A 17,630-nucleotide genomic window follows, 5' to 3' on the forward strand; every position below is an offset into this window, starting at 1 on the left:
GAATGAAACATTGTTTGACCTCCAAGGAGAGTATCAGACACTTTGACTTTATAACCACAGTTTTCTTGAATTTCTTTTAGGAACAACAGTATCTCCTCTATTTAAAGAGTCTAGATATCACTGGGAATGTGTATTTGGAGGCTTCACATATAAAATTCGGAAGAATAAAACTGTTTTATCTTTTGTCTACCCAGAAAATATACACAGCATTAATTCCTTTAAAATCATTTTTGATTTCAACTTACTGCAAACCTAAGAAGAAGGCAAGACTTTCCAACCCCAGAGTCGCCAATCAGAAGTAACTTGAATAAATAATCACTGCGAAGAGAAAAAGAAAATCACATTAATAAAAAGCATATTGTATTATAAAGTTCTATAACAACAAAAATATAGCCAAGAATAGCAGCTCACTGAGGAAGACTACAGCTTCTGAAAAGCCCATGGACGCCCTAACAGAAGCCCAAACTCCAAGTAACAGCAGTTTGGGGCCCTTTTGATGAATCACTGAACATGACAGAATTATGTATAAATAAGATAGACAATGCCACCCGTATCTCTAACATCACTGAACTTCCAGGTCCAAGCAATGAATAAAAGGAAACGTAAGTGATATGCATTCTTGGAGAGTCCAACAGACTTTCGCTAGAAAATCCCACTGTTCTGCAATATTAGAATACAGGGAGTTAAAGTTTCATTTGTTTTTGCCAGTGAAACAAATCTCTCCTTCAACTTCAAATCTCAAATCATTATTTCATAGCAATCCTCCAACAAAGGGCTTTTATGATCCTTCCCTAGTATCCACCTGGAATTCTCCCCTTTTATTTTAAACTAGAGATACAATAAAATCAAGGGGGCTATTTGTGTAAACATACAACTTTACCAACATTCTAGGCTTGTATTAAATCATACTTCAGAAAACACTGAAAAAAAAAAACCACTGAAAGCTAGGCTATGTTTATGCACATTTACAATCACTTAGACTATCTCAAAATTTTTCTCAAGGGAGCCTTTCATAAATCTCAAGACAACAGTCAGCCCATGGTCAAAGGAACCACTTATAGATTCTATTCTTTCCAACTCTGACCAGTTCTATAAGTTCTTTTAAAGCAATTTCAAAATGACAAAAAATCCAGAATTTATAGATTTTTTTCAGAAGACATACAGGATTCTTAAATTTCTTCCCTGTGACTTAGTTTTTATAAAATGCCATCCACTTAAAATGAAATCCAACTATCACTTGCAAATGAAATGTAGATTACCAGTGTATTTACATGTAAGCAAGATGTTTAGGCACGATTATCTCTGGGATTATTAATCAACTGTTTACCAAGATTTGTAACACCAGGGGGGCTTTCCTAGTAAAGAATCTGCCTGCAATGCAGGAGACCTCAGTTCAATCCCTGGTTAGTTAGATCCCCTGGACAAGGGAATGGCAACCCACTCAAGTCTTCTTGCCTGGAGAATTCCATTGCCAGAGGAACCTGGTGGGCTACAGTCCATGGGATCAAAATAGTGGGACATGACTGAGAGACTAACACTTTCACCGAGGTTTATACAGTGGTAAGTATTAAAATATAGCCTTCTGGGACTTCTCTGGTGGTCCAGTATTTAAGAATCCACCTTGCAATGGGGGGACATGGTTGGGGAACTAAGACCCCACAAACTTCAAAGCAATGAAGCCAGAGTGCCACAACTACCAAAGTGCACACACCATAACTAGAGACTGTGGGCCACAAGGAATGGTCCTACAGGCCACCAACTAAGACCCAATGCAGCCAACTAAATTAAAAAAATATTCAAAACAAACAAAAAACACATAGCTTTCTGCTTTACCAAGTTACTGTAGTACACTTATTATCCCTAATTATACCAAAAAGAAAAAAAAATTTCTTAAATCCTGCCCTGGTAAATGGCAAAATAAAGGTCACATAAGGTAATAAGCTTTTAAAACAAGTGATTAAGAAGGGCTGATTGAAGCACAGGATGAACTTAATAACTAACACCCTTTCCCATTTAGGAGCCTAAATAGAAGGGGATAGTACGGATAGGTATTATAAAAATTTACCCTTAATAAATGATTGATACCTCTATTAGTCAGTACATTTGCTGACTGGCTTCAGTACTATTGATACCTTTCTCTTTAATTAGACCAAATGAATTCTTAAGAGTGATGAACACTGAACATTAGCAACGAGTATCTTACAAGTTTACATTTCAGTTAGCAAGAAAAATCACAGCACCAATACAACTACAGTTACTTTGTTTTTAACAGTTAATTATGGCACAACAAATGCACTGAATTTACCAACTTTCCTGAGCACAGTGCCAGGTATCCAGTAAACACTCAATAAACATGCCCTGAATCAGTGGTACTGGTAAAGGACAGCAATGGGCTACACATGTTGCCTGTGATGTCACTAATTGCCATAAAGATCAATTTCTCTCTTCCAGAATAACCATAAGGCTGGAGAAAAACATGAATGCTTCCTAACTATGTTACAAGTTACATTATGGTTTCAAAGAAATTAGTAGTCAATTTTTAAAAACTAGCTTTTTCAATTATCACATTCTTTTTAAATTTCACAAACAGCATTATTTTGAAACATCATTTATGTGTTTCTGGTAATTTAAAGCCCAGAGCCATTATAAATAATACAAAGAGTTGAGCACTGTGCTCCGAAATGAGTCTTGCTAAAGAAGCCTGTTTTGTTCTCTCCCAAACCATCAGTTTCACTAACATGACAAGACACATGGAAAAGAACGGCAAACAAAATCAACCAACAAATTTCTTGCCTTATTGAATTTACACACCAAGAGACTATGATCAACAGCAAGTTACCTGCATTGGAACGTTTTAAATTACCTACTCCTGTAGTAGCTTATTTCCAAACTATTAATATACAGGAAGTATTAATACAGGGTAACTTCAGATTTGAGATCTCTTAAAGATATTTATGTAACTGTAATTTACAAAACAGAACAAGTAATAATGTTGATAGGAAATATGCAAATCTAAAGTTAGAAAGCTCAAGATCAATTCTGGTACAGAGCCAAGAATAATTTAGCAAAATGTATCTTTTATTCTCAAGAATTTGGATTAAGTTTTCAGTCTGCAATACCATTTTGACTTATGTGAAAAACTGAATTCTATCAGTTGAGAAATTTTTGTACAAGTAAAGAAATCTTTACAGACTACAGTACAACTACAATCGCCGCTCCCCTAAACTAGATTGTTTCAGTGAATTCTATCCACTGTTTTCAATCAAAACTTCCTCTAGTCTTATTCATGTCTAATTTACAATGACAATGATACTTCATACCTTCTCCCCATAGTAGTCTGGAGTCTGTTTTTCCTCACTCTGATGTTTAACATATCTGTCTGTGTGATGGTAAACTGACTTACTCATCCAAAATATAATATTGTGCCTTTAACAAAGCACTGTGTCAAGAGTTCAGAGAACATTTTAATTTTGTGTTTTTAATCAGGTCTCTCTCATTGTGAGTAACAGCTAAGGAATAGTCATTCTTGAGTAACATTTTGGGCAAAATGCCAGAGGAGAAAATCTACAGGACATGGCATGTTAAAAGGACAGCAAACCTCAAAGGCCAAGGCAACAATTTGAGCCACAAAGTAAACAATCATGTACTGGATTATAACCGAAAGAATAAAATAAATATCCCTGAGTCCATAAGGGTACAATGATTAACTAAATAGAGAAAGGACAACTCTTCCTTATGCGAGGATTCCAAATAATACATGTAGAAGGAACAAGAGAAGTAGAAAATCACTAGCAGAGTCACGCTACAGACAAGAGCCACTGATGAATGCTAAAATTAGCGGGTGAAACTTCAAGGAGAGTTAAGGTATCTGCATGACCTCAAAATACGCCCCCCACCTCAAATGTTTATTACCACAGTGGTTTTAACACAGGCCCACAAATCCTCTGCACACTCCTCCCTCCAGGAGATGGAGCCTCTTTAGCTCCCTTCCCCTGAGGGTGGGTTGGTTCTTAATGACTGGTTTCTAACACTGTATGACAAGGGAAAAATAGTTATTTTACAATGGAGAAACCTGACAGATGCCACCTTTACAAAGCATTCAAGGTGAACATCACCAGCAATGTCACACTGGTATCACGGACCTTCTGATATGATGTAATGAGTAGAGTGCTTCACCTCTATGGGGTGTGTGTGTGTGTGTATTAGTCACTCAGTCATGTCCGACTTTTTGCGACTCCACAGACTGTAGCCCACCAGGCTTCTCTGTCCATGGAATTCTCCAGGCAAGACTACTGGAGAGGATTGCCATTCCCTTCTCCAGAGTAACTTCCCAACCCAGGAATCGAACCCTGGCCTTCTGCATGGCAGGCAGATTCTTTACCGTTTGAGCTACAGGGAAGTCTCACCTCTATGGTATCTCTTCCCAAATCTATAACCTCATCTAATCAAAAGAAAACATCAGACAAATGCAAATTGAGGGAAATTTACAAAATACCTAAGCTCTTCAAAACTGCCAAGATAATGAAAAACTACACTAATAAACTCAGATTGAAGGAGGCTGCTGCTGCTAAGTCGCTTCAGTCGTGTCCAACCCTGTGCGACCCCATAGACGGCAGCCCATCAGGCTCCACCGTCCCTGGGATTCTCCAGGCAAGAACACTGGAGCGGGTTGCCATTTCCTTCTCCAACGCATGAAAGTGAAAAGTCAAAGTGAAGTCACTTAGTTGTTCCCGACTCTTAGCAACCCCAGGGACTGGAGCCTACCAGGCTCCTCCGTCCATGGGATTTTCCAGGCAAGAGTACTGGAGTGGGGTGCCACTGCCTTCTCCGGAAGGAGGCTAATATGATATAATAATTAAATACAACATGGTCTCTTGGTTTACATTCTGGAACAGAAAACGACATTAGTGCAAAAACTGGAGAAACTGAAATAAAACTCTATAGTTTAGTTCAGTTTACCCATGTTAATGTCTTAATTCTGATAAATGTACCATGGTATATAAGATGCTAACATTAGGGGAAGTTGGACAAAGGCATACAGGAATTTTCTGTACTACTTTTACAATTCTTCTGTGAATCTAAATTTACTTCAAAATAAAAAGATTTTAGAAAAACAAACTATGAGGACATTAATGAAATAAGTATAGTCTAATTGAAAAAAGCTAGCTCCTGATGTTTTTTAAATGTGAGAGATACATTTTGTGTTTTCTTGAGTTAAATCAACAATCATAAATCATGGTGGAATCTGTAAAATAAAAACTTTGGTTTTGAGGCACAAGTATTTTTTCAGAAAATTACTGAAAAGTGGACATAATTCAGTGAGAAAGTAAGACCGTTAAGACTGACAAAGATTAAGACTGCATGGAAGGGGGGCAGATTCAGCCTTTTAACAACTGGATGGTGGGATGCCAAAGGCAACAGCAAGTGAAAAATTATTTTTGTCATCAGTTTCTCCTTAGGTCAACTCATGGTCTACTTTTTCAATACTGCAGACCCTTTATTTCCATTATTTATGATCTGAACATAATCTTAATACCCATGCCATTTTTGCATGTAAGCATTAATACGTTCCATACCTTAAAAAAAAATCACTATTGTGAGAGCATGAAAACAGTATTTTTAAAAAGTTACTTAAAACCCATTTCTATTAAAAATTCTATTTAGATAAAATGTTTTCCTTTTTATGAAGTTACCAAACTGCATACATAAAATAGGAAGTAGGAGATGAATCTGCTTGTTGCTCAATCTAAAATACTACTCAGAATTCCATTATATCAAGAGAATATTACATGATATACTACTATGTAAAAAGATTATAGAACATCTTTGTCCAGTATAACCCATTATTGTTAAAAAACAATTTGTACACACATCAAAGATTTGGGGAAAGAAGTAGACACTTCTAAACTGTATGATTATACTTGTCTTTTCTTTCTATTTTTAAAATGTCTACAATCACTACTTACTACTTTTCTAAGCAGAAAAAAAAAAATGCTATTTGAGAAGAGGAAAAAATTTTAATCAATGGCTTATTCAGTGACTAAACAACCTAATGAGTTCTTTCAGCATACCTGCCGTAACAGAAATGACACCTAGGTAGGCAGAGTAGGTCAAGGCTGGAAGCGGTAGCACTGGCACACTCCCAATATAAGCAACAAAGATATGAATCAACTTTTTGGATTAAATAAAAATAAACATTTTTTATCTTCTTTTATGAAATAAAATTTGGATTATCACATACAGTTCACCTGTCAATGAAAACGTTACAAAAGAAAGTTGACTGACATTAACACAACTTCCAACATACACTTTGGAAACACACCAAGGAAGACAAGACAAAAGTGAACAGTGGAGAATTATATAATTGTTTTTATCCAAATGGTACCCCCAAAACACAAATTTCACAATGTCAGTTATAAGTATACCTTAGAACAGACCAGCTATTTTAAAAAGTTAAATGGAACCTGTAATTTCTTCTCTTTCACCTAGAACAAGTTCACTTGCATGACATGAAACATGTAGTTTTATCTTTTTATAAAATCATACTTGAAAACAGCCTAAAACTAAGCTCATATAACAAATTTAAAACAAAAGTCATGATTATGAGGTTATGATACAGTGGGCCCAACAAATTTTAATTCATCTTTAAACTACACACTAGCCTATTAGCCTTTGGAGTTTAAAACAATTAATAAAACCTTGGCGCTGCAACAATTGTGCATGACATCAACTCTTCTTCTTTACTCACTTTAAGTATGCTCCACAGAACACAATTCAAAATTGATCATTAGGCTAGAGAAAAGAGGTAAGAGAGGTAAGAAATTTTTCATATGCTTCAATTGTATTGTTTGAATTTTATAGAGCACATATTACTTTTCTGGTTAAATTAATAAAAACTAAATAAACCTTCAGTAATGGCCAAAAGCAACCTGTTAGTCAAAATAAACAATTAAGAATCTGAGAGGGCAACAGTCTTTCCTTCATATTTAAAAAAATAGCCAAGCAATTAAAAAAAACAAAACTCTCCCCACAATTGACCACTAAAACCACAACTAAATAAAATATATTTAGAGACAATAGATTAATTTTCGAGGTTCCATTTTAGGCTCTGTTTAAAAACCCAAAGATGGAATTCTGAAAATGAGAGAAAATTTGGTTGATTGGAAGTGGTAAGCCATACAAGAGGACAGAAGAGTAAATGGTCTTAAAACGCATTTAACGGCAAACATTTGCTGAAAAACACACCAAGTGTGCACTACCTCCTTACCTTTCAAAGCCTGCATGGGTTTTAGAGCTGGAAAGACCTGTATTTGAATTCAGGCTCCATCATATACTAGCTACAAAATCTTAAGGCAAGGTACTCACCTATCACTATGAGGCTCTATTTCTTCATCTGTAAAAAGATTCAATTAGCACACTACCACCCAATTAGAGGGCTTCCCAGGTGGCTCAGTGATAAAGAATCCACCTGCCAATGCAGGAGACGCTAAAGATGAGGGTTCGATCCCTGGGTTGGGAGGATCCCCTGGAGCAAGGAAATAGCAACCTACTCCAATATTCTTGCCTGGAAAATTCCATGGACTGAGGGCTACAGTATATGGGGTTGCAAAGAGTCAGACACCACTGAGCACACAGGCACACACTTGAACCACCTGATTAGGCTCTGGTCAAGATTATAAATACCGCCTCTAAAATACTTAGCAGTGTCTGGTACATTACAGGAACACAATAAGTGGCAATTATTATTGTCCCTTCCTCCCTCCAATCCAGGATGTAACCTGATGAAAAAATTCAAGCACTACGGACAAAAATGTTGAAGCTGTTTATCCAAAGTTTTTGTACAGATGATGTGTGACAAATTATCACAGAAGTTTACCAGTTTAATTTATAATATAAAGTGCAAAAATAACCAGGTAACAGTTATAAGTACAACGATCACAACTAGCAACACATATAACCGTAAAATGGTCTGCAGCAAATAAGCCTACCTCTCCAGTAAAAGAAAGGCATTTTGCTTTATCTGCTTTTCTCACAGAAAAGGCTTGCATGACTTTAAGGCACCAAGTAGTCAAGAGGAGTCATGAGGGAAAAAAAATAGTCATGAGAGTAGAAAAACTGAAAATGGATACAATAATTAACCTCAAGTCGAGAGAAGCTCTAAAGATCAACCTAACACAAGATGTGAAGAAAGTCAAAGGCCTATTAACAATATGTACCTCACAAACCCTTAACATTTTTTTTTAATTTTTTTATCGAAGGATAACTGGTTTACAGAATTTTGTTTTCTGTCAAACCTCAACATGAATCAGCCATAGAAGGGAGAGGATATATGTATACTTTCTTAACATTTTAAAAAGACCTCTCCAGTCAAGAATTTTAGACATAGTTGGCCACAGAAATGCTAGTTGCCTAATCAACTGGCTTAATTTCGAATTCCTAGAAGTTAACCACACACAGTAAACTGGAAACAGCATACTTGGACTGTAAAATCACAGGCCCTTGAGTTAAAATCCCAATTCTACTGCATTTAACTCTTCTCTACCTCCGACTCCTGTAAAATTAGGACCCTATTTCTTCATTGGATTAGGGGAAATAATGGACATACATAAAATTTCTGACTAGAGGTGGGAACTCAAAGTTGTCCCTATTGATCTTAACTCAAGACTAGCACCAGGGCTTCTGCAGAGTCCTCCTCAGTGCTCTGTTCTTCTCCAGCTAAATCAACATAACTGAAACTTTCTGTCAATAATTGAAATCCTAGGCCCCTTCTCCAATTTTTTGCACTATTATGCCATCATATTCTCTACCAAAAATCACAAGATTTAATTTGCGCCAATACTGTTAAATTGATTATACTTGCTTAAGTTTGAGTCATCTTAACTAACTGGTAAGCATCTGGGAGCAAAGTCTATGTTGTATAATCAAAAATAAAAACCCCTCAACTCCTAGCATAGTGTGATGACAAAACTGGCTGGCTGTTTTCTTTATCAAGCTTTTTCTCCAAGGAAATTAGATTTTTGCGTGTGTATGCTCACTGAAAGATTTTAAATATCTGTATTGAAAACATTTTTCAAATAGACAGGTCAGTGATCCATGTTTGATGATTAAATGTGTTAGAAAAACTTTAACAAGCTCAAAAGGCATAAACGGACTGTATGAAGTAAGTGGTAGTCTGAACTTAAACCTATGGTTTTCAACTCGAAATGCTTAGTTTTCTTTCCCTCCCATTTCTCACCAAGTCCCTCGATATATTTTACACTCTTAGATGATAATAAAGTCAGTATACAAGTCCTACTTTATATATAACCTATCAGAATGAATCAAGCCATCTATGAACTAGCACACAGAACCTGAACAAATATAAAGTGTAACTTACTGCTTAAATTAACTTAGAACATTTGTTTTAGTAGAGAGTAAGCTCAGCTCAAAACAGCATGGTAAATTTTGGAGTTCTGACTTCATTAGCTTCAGTAAGTGATGAACCCAATTGCTCTTTATGAGGACAAATGCCACCCACCAACCTATAAATTAAGCACTAAATAATTAATAATTTGACAAAGTTGCTTAAATTATCCTTTTATAAATTTAACTATTTTTATAAATCCCATATAATTCAATTAAGAATATATTACATATTACTCTGATCCAGGCATTTACCCTAATGACATCCATAGGGATTTTAGGGCAATAAAGATACTGCAGAGATGACATTGTTGTTTATCTGAACACTAATGCTGTTTGAACTTAGTGTCTTTGTTTCAAGAATCTTGGAAACACTTCATCTATCAGTAACTTAATGAGAAACAAACAGGTAAACGTTTTAATAAAAGAAGAAGAAAAGAAAAGCACAGACTAGGTCATCAAAATAAGCCATACCCAAACAAATCTCACATTTTGAAATTAGTTCAAGATCCCAGATTTAAAACTAAAATCTGTCCCCCTTGGGTTTCTACATTTCAAAAGAATGGTAGTGAAAATTCTCTTTTCTGTTTTCAATCTTCTACATCAGGCATTTATAACATGAGGTTCATGAGTACGCTCAGGGAATGTGAACAACTTGCAACTTTATGCAGAATACTATGAGTATGTATATACACAGGACAGATCCATAGTGTTTATCCAATATTCCCAAGGGTACATGACCATAAATGGGTTAAGAATAACTGCCCTAAATGGGCAGAGCAGCAAGTACAAGTAGTAATTCCATTTAAGTACTATTGTTATTCAAAGAAAATACAGTCAGACAAGTTAAATTCATCACTGTCCTGGAAAACTTCAATTATATAATTCACTCAATCTCATTTGTAAAGCTCACTAGTCTGAGGTACAGAGTGCATAAAATGCCCTATGTGAAGACCCTAGCCAAGTAGCTGGCACAGAGAGTAAGTACTTGTCAATTAGTAGCTATTATTATTAAAAATAATGTTTCCAAAGAGTCATTCTTATGAGCAAAAGTAATACTACCTGTCAAAATCTATAAACATGGAACAGAGCAAACTTAATTGGAACCTATCACCAACCTTGGATTTAATAAACTGACCCATCAGTCACAAAAGTACCAAGGACACTTCCTACTTCTTTGTACCCTATTTCTTCACATATTTAAGTAAATAAACAAACCAATAAACATTTATTCTCTGGCTCCCTAAAGCCTCAGGATTATTTTCCCTGTAAGTATCATTACACCACTACCCTTTTATAATTTGAAACATCACAGGGTGGGTCCAAGGAAAAGCCAAGTCTTCGGTTTTCTTCCCTGAATTCTATTCCTGATATCAAAGAAGCAATCTCTCCTCAGCCCCACCTTCTACAAGAAAACAGTGGAAAACAGTGGAAAAGTCTGACTGTTCTGCTCTCCGAGAGCAGGGCGGGGAGGTCGTCATTTTGTCTAACTCTTACTAAAACTTCAAAATGCAGTTCAGACGAACAGTGGTAAAAAGCAGCAAAGTCAACACATCTAAGATATCTCAGGCACTGGCATCCTACACCCATTTTTAGTTTCTCTTCATCTTTTTATTTTGCAAATTTAAAAAAAAATCTCAGAATCTTAAAAGGCATTTTATTTAACCCCATTTCATACATTAGGAAAGAGACAAGAGTAGGTGACAGCAAAAGGAAGCTCTTAACTATCAAAAATGAAACTTAACTATTACAACTACAAGTGGTAGAACCATCATATATGTAGTCAGAAGTTGCCAAGGAGAGCAAAAAACACATACACAGCCAAAGGACTGCTGATGGGATATGAATGTAACAAGAGGTTAAGCACTTTTTACATCACTTAGAAAAATCACTTATTGCTTCTAGAACAAAAATTGAAATACTAAAGAAATAAAACTACTCACAAAGCAAAATTCTCTTTAAAAGTCAACTAAACAGTTGGCAAGAGAACACCGGATTCTAAAGCTCTTCTATCTTAAAAAAAAAAAAAAAACTTTGAATATATAAGACACTGTCAACATCCTATACTTTAACCTATTCGTGATGAAAAGGAGAAGAAATTTTAAATGTAAAATTTCAGTTTCTTTAAATGACCCTACAAGATCATCCACTCACACCAAACTCGTAAGATGTATTTTGTGGAAAGTCTACATAGGTACTGGCAACTTAACACTATGCAGAGAAATTACATACACTGATTCTCTACAGACATTAAATAGTCATATTCTGGACAGTGAGAATACTTGAAACTTCTTTGAATTTCCCAAATCACTACTAACACCATCAAAAAGTCATCAAAGCAACCAACAAAAATAAAACCTATTTTTAGTTGGTTTCTGCTTCTCTTCTAATAAAAAAATTCTAACTAAAAATTATGTAAAAGGCAGTAATGATGTATTTATTAATGAAATTACACTGTTAGCCAGATAATAGAACTGATTTAACTTGTTTTTACTTTCAAATCCTTAAATTAAAAGATAGACTTATTCAAAGCATAGCACTGGCAAAAAAAAAAAAAAAGAAGTCAAATGTTCCTTGAATCTACCATGACAGAAAACAAAGTTTAGGAGACTGATTAAAACGTATGCCATAATTATGTTAAAATGTAAAAAAACAAGGTTTAAAAAATTTTTTTTCTTTTATAAATTTTTCTGCAATGAACTAGTTGATCTAGGGACTATCCTGGTGGCGCAGTGGATAAGAATCCACCTGCCAATGCAGAAAACATGGGTTCCATCCCTGCTCCAGGAAGATTCCACATATGGTGGAGCAACCGAGCCCTCTGGACTGAGACCTGCACGCTCTAGGGCCCATGAGCCACAACGAATGAGTCCCTGTGCCACAACTCTTCAACAAGAGAAGCCACCACAATGAGAAGCAAGAGCACCCAAACTAGAGTAGCCGCCACTCGCAGCAACTAGAGAAAGCCCTCGTGCAACAACAAAGACTAAGAGCAGCCAAAAATATATAAAGTGGTATATACTTGTCAAAAAAAAATGTGATCTTAAAACAAAAAAAACTAGCCAATCCAAAGACACTACTACATATAGGTCTTCTGACTGGAGTTAACTGCTTGAGAGAGGTACACGTATTTCATTCTTAACATACTCCTTATAGATGAAGCAGCCAAAATGATTTTGACGCTAAAAAAAAAATCCAACAGAAGCTAGTGGATTAGGAAAAATGCCTCTGGTATGAGAATAATGTTAAGCATTTCTTAACCAGTGTGCTGAAATAATCACTGCCTGCTTCACCTCCTAGCTCAGGAAAATTAAAATCTTTCTTCAAATCTCCAGAAGAAAAAAAAAAGAGCTTTGATGCTTTCCATCTACTTTTTCCACTGCTCAGACTCCACTCTGGTTGCATTTTGTTTTTGTTTGTAGTATTTGAAGTTCAAATGAGTCAGTCATTACCCTCAATTTCTGCTAATAAAGATAACCCAGGACCATTTCTCCCAAATCAGCCAAATAACATGGAAAGTAGTCAAAGAAAAAGCTTCAGATTTAATCATTAATGGACATATTTCTTATTCTCTTCACTCCCAAACCAAAAACTTACAACTTAAAGATAATAAAATAAAAGCATTTAGTAATAAAGCTACCAACAGGTAATCGTGTCAACCTACACAAATCTAAAATCTTGTTCATTCTGAGAGAACCAAACTTTTGTCAAGAACGCATTTTCATTACCAAATTCAGCAGCACCCATACAACAGATTTTAAAAGTTTCTATAAGGGGTAAGAAGAATATGACAAACCAAAGCAAGGAACATCTGGGGTGCACCTGTAAATATTCCCTTGTATTCTATTGTTTCAAATTAGCATATAAAGTGTACACTATAATACATGTGTATTATATAATGCACTATATTGTAGCTGGCATATAATAAGTGGCCATAAATGTTAGCTATTAGGGTAACACTGTGGAATCATAAAAGGCACTCATCCATTACAAGTTTTAGCTTAATAAAAAAAAAAATTTTAACTTAATAAAAAAAAAAACCTTTGATTTTAAAGTTTAGAACACGGTTTTAAAGCAATTGGGCTTGTGTCTGGGTGATTAAACTCTAAAAATTTCCTTCTTTTCTCTAGTTCCCAATTTTTCTCTAATTACTTTAATGATGCTAATAAACTTGATTAAAGACAAGAAGAAATTGCTGAAGTCAGATTCTAAAAATCTGCTTGCTGGTTGTCCTTGTGACCATTCATAATAAAATACCACCTCTTCTCACCTTAAGTACTTTTCACTAGTGCTTTTCCAAAGGTTTTCCCAAGCTACTAGGTCATTTTACTTAAGAGACAGCCTAGAATATAAATACAGTAGCCCAGGTACTGGCACACTCCATGCCATAAAAATATAAAAATGATTTCTGGGATTGATTCTGTTGAGGTCATTAATCTAGAACCCTCAAAATAAAGGATGGTTTGACACTCTACTTAAGAATTACTATCCCTGTCATTTATTAACCATTCTTCTTTCTTCTTCCCTCCTGAACAATCGTTCTCACTCCCTCTGCTTCTCCAAATCAAATGCTAATAATTCCCTTACTGGTTTATTCTCTATAAGGTCTTTCTGAACCATACCAGGCAACCACAACCCCATAACTACTTTTAAAATCTTGTGGCTCCAATCCATGTCACACATCTGGAACTTGCCGTATCTACTGGTATTTAACATATATAATATCTATTTTTTTTGTATTCCATTATAAATTCCTTGAAGATAAAGGTTATATTCCTAAATTTTACTGTGACTGGAAAGCCTTATACAATGATGTACCCTGCTCTTACAAGTTTACCAAATCGTTTTACATATACATAACCCCGATAGGAATAAACAGTTGTCCTATTTTACAAAAGGAGAAATAAATTCAGACTCTATACATGTAGCAAATTTAAGAAACTCCCTAAACATAAGACAAACCTCTATAAAATGGAAAATCCATGTACTTTACTGTTGCCAGGACAACTTCTAAATTAGAGGCCTCAAGTTCAACTCTGTCCAACTATGCAAAACCAACTTTGTCCTTGCAGCCCTTGATAAAAAACTGCCAGCATAGCAAACAGGACACTATTAGAACACTACCTTCAACTTCTTAAAGTATATAAAATTTTAATAAAGTACTACAGCTTCTGTTTATAACAGAAAGGGACATTTCGGCGTCAAACCACAGTATTACAAAAGTTGAAGTCAGAATGCATTTTGCAAGAGCCATGTGACACACACATGACAGTCAGCTAAACCCATGCGTGTACCTTTTAGGGGAAATATTTAGCAGTAATTGACCAAAACAGCAAATAAACTCAACATTTAGGTCAAAGACTGATCTCTGCTTTAAAAAATTCCCCATCTCCCCCCAAATCCTTCTGACACAGAGGAGGAATACCAATTAAATCTCCTTCAATTATTCACTAATTTCAAAATGCAAACTGTAGAAGGATGTTTTTAAGGGCCATTAAGGAGAGCCCAACAAAGTCTTCCTAAGGAAAGAAACACCGGTTCCCATGAAAGGTGACAGGTGTGTCACATCTGCTGTGGTGACTTCTTGAGGAAGCAAGAAAAAGAAATGCATTAACTTTTCATGACACGTCACAGAACCTCATTCCCTATCTGCAAGCCTTCAAGTAGGTAATTCAAAACATACAGATCTATCAAAGGGCCCATTCGTTTTTCTCGCAACTTTACAGCAAAGCCTTGCTTTTATTTGGTAATATCACAAAGATGTCCCTAGGTTTGGTGCTAGTGTTTTGTTTTTCCCTTGACCTACACAAGGCAAAAGGACTTCGGTGTCCTCTAAAAAAAAATTCTCACGAACGCCCAGGTTTTTCAGGAAGGCAATGGGCCCGCTGAGTTCGTAAAGAACTCCAGGAAATAACTAAAAAACAGAACTAAAATTTTTAAATCGATTCTCACCATCTATTTATTCCCCGCAATCTCATGCAGCCCTGAAAAGCATCCATATTACCTGCAACCTGGAGAGGAGGGTGGAAGAAATAGCCAACAAGCTCAAGATTTACAAGTAAAGCTGGTTTCCACCCCGAGGGTTCTGACAGCTCCGCAGAGCGCGGGCGTAGGGTCTGACAATGCCCTCTAAGAGAGTTGTCTCACCTCATCCCCACTCCTTAAAAAACTGGCCCTCCTTGAAAAGTCACTGCTTCCAAGAAAAGCTACCCCTTCCCACGGCCCCACCACCGACTCCCGGACGCCCCAACCCTCTTCGCGGACTGCCCCTACACACCGGCCCGGCACTCGGGCCAGTACTACAAAACAAACCGGGTCCAGGCCCAGGCGGCTCACCCCTCCGGCCCGACCCCTCCCCTCGACCGCCCCTCCTCCGTCAGACAATAGGGCCCGACTCCCAGCCGCCAACCTCTCCTGACCCGTCACCCTTACCTCGCCGAGGCCGAGGCCCATTCCTCCGCCCTCCTCGCCCCCTCTAAGCCTTCCCAAGGTGGCCCAGGGACCCAGCCGACCGGTACTCCCCTGCACTCACTATTCGGGATTCATGCTGGACATGTCACTGCAGCTGCCGCCGCCGCCACCGCCGCCCTTGCTGCTGCAGCCGCCGCCCTGACTCTCCGCGCCACGGGTAGTCGAAGGAGAGGAATGAGATAGGCTGTTCCAGGAGAGCAAACGTCTTTACCCCACTCCGTCCCCTTAGAACACAATCAGCAGCCGCCACCACTCAGCTATCGCTTCCACCCAAAATGGCCGCCGGCGAACCAGGAAATAGGAAAGCCTTAGACCGAGGGGCCTTTACACAGCCCAAAGGGCGGCCGCACCGCATGGCATGCCGGGAAAGAGAGTTGCGAGCGCGGCTGCGGGCCCTGGGGAACCACGGTACAGGGCCAAGACCTGGACTCAGCTTCCCACCAAGCCCCGCGCTTCTGGCGCACGCGTACTTGAGGGGCTGTCGCTCGCCCCATTCCCCCCTCTCTCAACCCCCCTGCGCTCCGCCCCTCCCTGCTCCCCTCCCCGCTGACTCGCGGGCTAGGACTTCGCTCGGACTCCCCCTAGCGGATTGGCTAAGGCCGAGCGGCCCTGGTGATGTCATCAGTGAGACGTGGCAGCCGGGCGAGTCAGCGCCCCACGGGGGAGGGGGAGGGGAGGGACAGAGGGCGGTGCCGGCTGCTGGCGGAAGAAGGGGGTGGGGATCCCGGGACCCTGCGGGCTGGGGAGAGAGGGGGTCGGAGCCCGAGGGACCCTGAGAGCCTAGGCGGAGGGAAGGGGAACTAGGGGATCTCGGCTCTTGTGTGCCTTTTGCTGGTCTGACCTGCTTCAGGCTTGAGCTTCCCCGCTGGTCCCAGGATGTCCGCTCTAAAGATGGAAGAAGACTCGAGGGGCCTCTGCGGAAAACTTTGGGTCTCTGGAAAACACGAAGCCTTTCTTTTCCGTTCTCTGCCTCACTCAACCAACGCCATTAGGTCTGGTCATCGACCAGTGTTGGCACGACCATTTTATTTTTTTATTTCTTACTATTCCCTTTCCAGCCCTGCTCTGATCACCTCAGCCTGGATATTGCAGCAGTCTACGAGTGGACTATCTGCTTCTGCCTCTACTCCGCCCCAAGCCATTTGCACTCACATCCAGATTTATCTTCCTGAAACATTTCCATCTCTAACCCCACACCTTTTAGTGCCTCCCCATTGCGTGGACAGGACACAAGCCTGAGCCAAACAAGAATTAGTAATCTTCCTGCCCTGGTTCCAGCCTTCGAGTTGAAATGTACTTATTTTTAGATGCTATTTAATTCTGAGCCATTCTACAAGATTGGAAAGTAATAAGCGATAGTGCAGATCATTACTGTATAATGCCTGGAAACTCCAGAAGTAACATGAACACACTTCAAAAAAAACATATTAACAGCTCTTTTTAATCAGCTCAGGAATTTAAATCTCCACTGAACTTTAACATTTTATCTTGAGTTAATTACAAAGGGCATGGTATAATACACTGGTCAAAGTTTATCTTCCAACTTGTTCTTAGAACCAAGAAAATTATCTCCAAAGACATTGCAAGATCACTTTAAATTCCCATAACATCAAAATATGGAAGGAAAGCAGTTTTTGTTTCTATTTACCCACTGTACCCCGTTAGCACACAAATACAACACATGTGCTTTAGTTGACCACCTCAGCAAACTGTAGGCTAGAATTCCTCTTTATCATGTTGGCTTCTGAAACGAATGT

At 38.1% G+C, this 17,630-nt stretch overlaps 1 protein-coding gene across 1 annotated transcript in view; it reads right to left on the reverse strand.

Annotated features, from left to right (window-relative positions):
• RAB1A (RAB1A, member RAS oncogene family) overlaps positions 1-16,379 on the reverse strand; it is a 30,067-nt gene extending 13,688 nt beyond the window's left edge. The window contains exons 1-2 of the mRNA XM_061432810.1: positions 15,935-16,379; positions 246-318 (exon numbers count right to left, since the gene is read on the reverse strand). Coding sequence (XP_061288794.1) covers positions 246-318; positions 15,935-15,957 — 96 coding nt within the window. The 5' untranslated portion in view covers positions 15,958-16,379. The remainder of the gene's footprint in view (positions 1-245; positions 319-15,934) is intronic.
• Between the last annotated feature and the right edge of the window lie 1,251 nt (positions 16,380-17,630).

The sequence above is a fragment of the Bos javanicus genome, chromosome 11 (genome assembly GCF_032452875.1).
Source record: "Bos javanicus breed banteng chromosome 11, ARS-OSU_banteng_1.0, whole genome shotgun sequence".
Classification (NCBI taxonomy): Eukaryota; Metazoa; Chordata; class Mammalia; order Artiodactyla; family Bovidae; genus Bos; species Bos javanicus.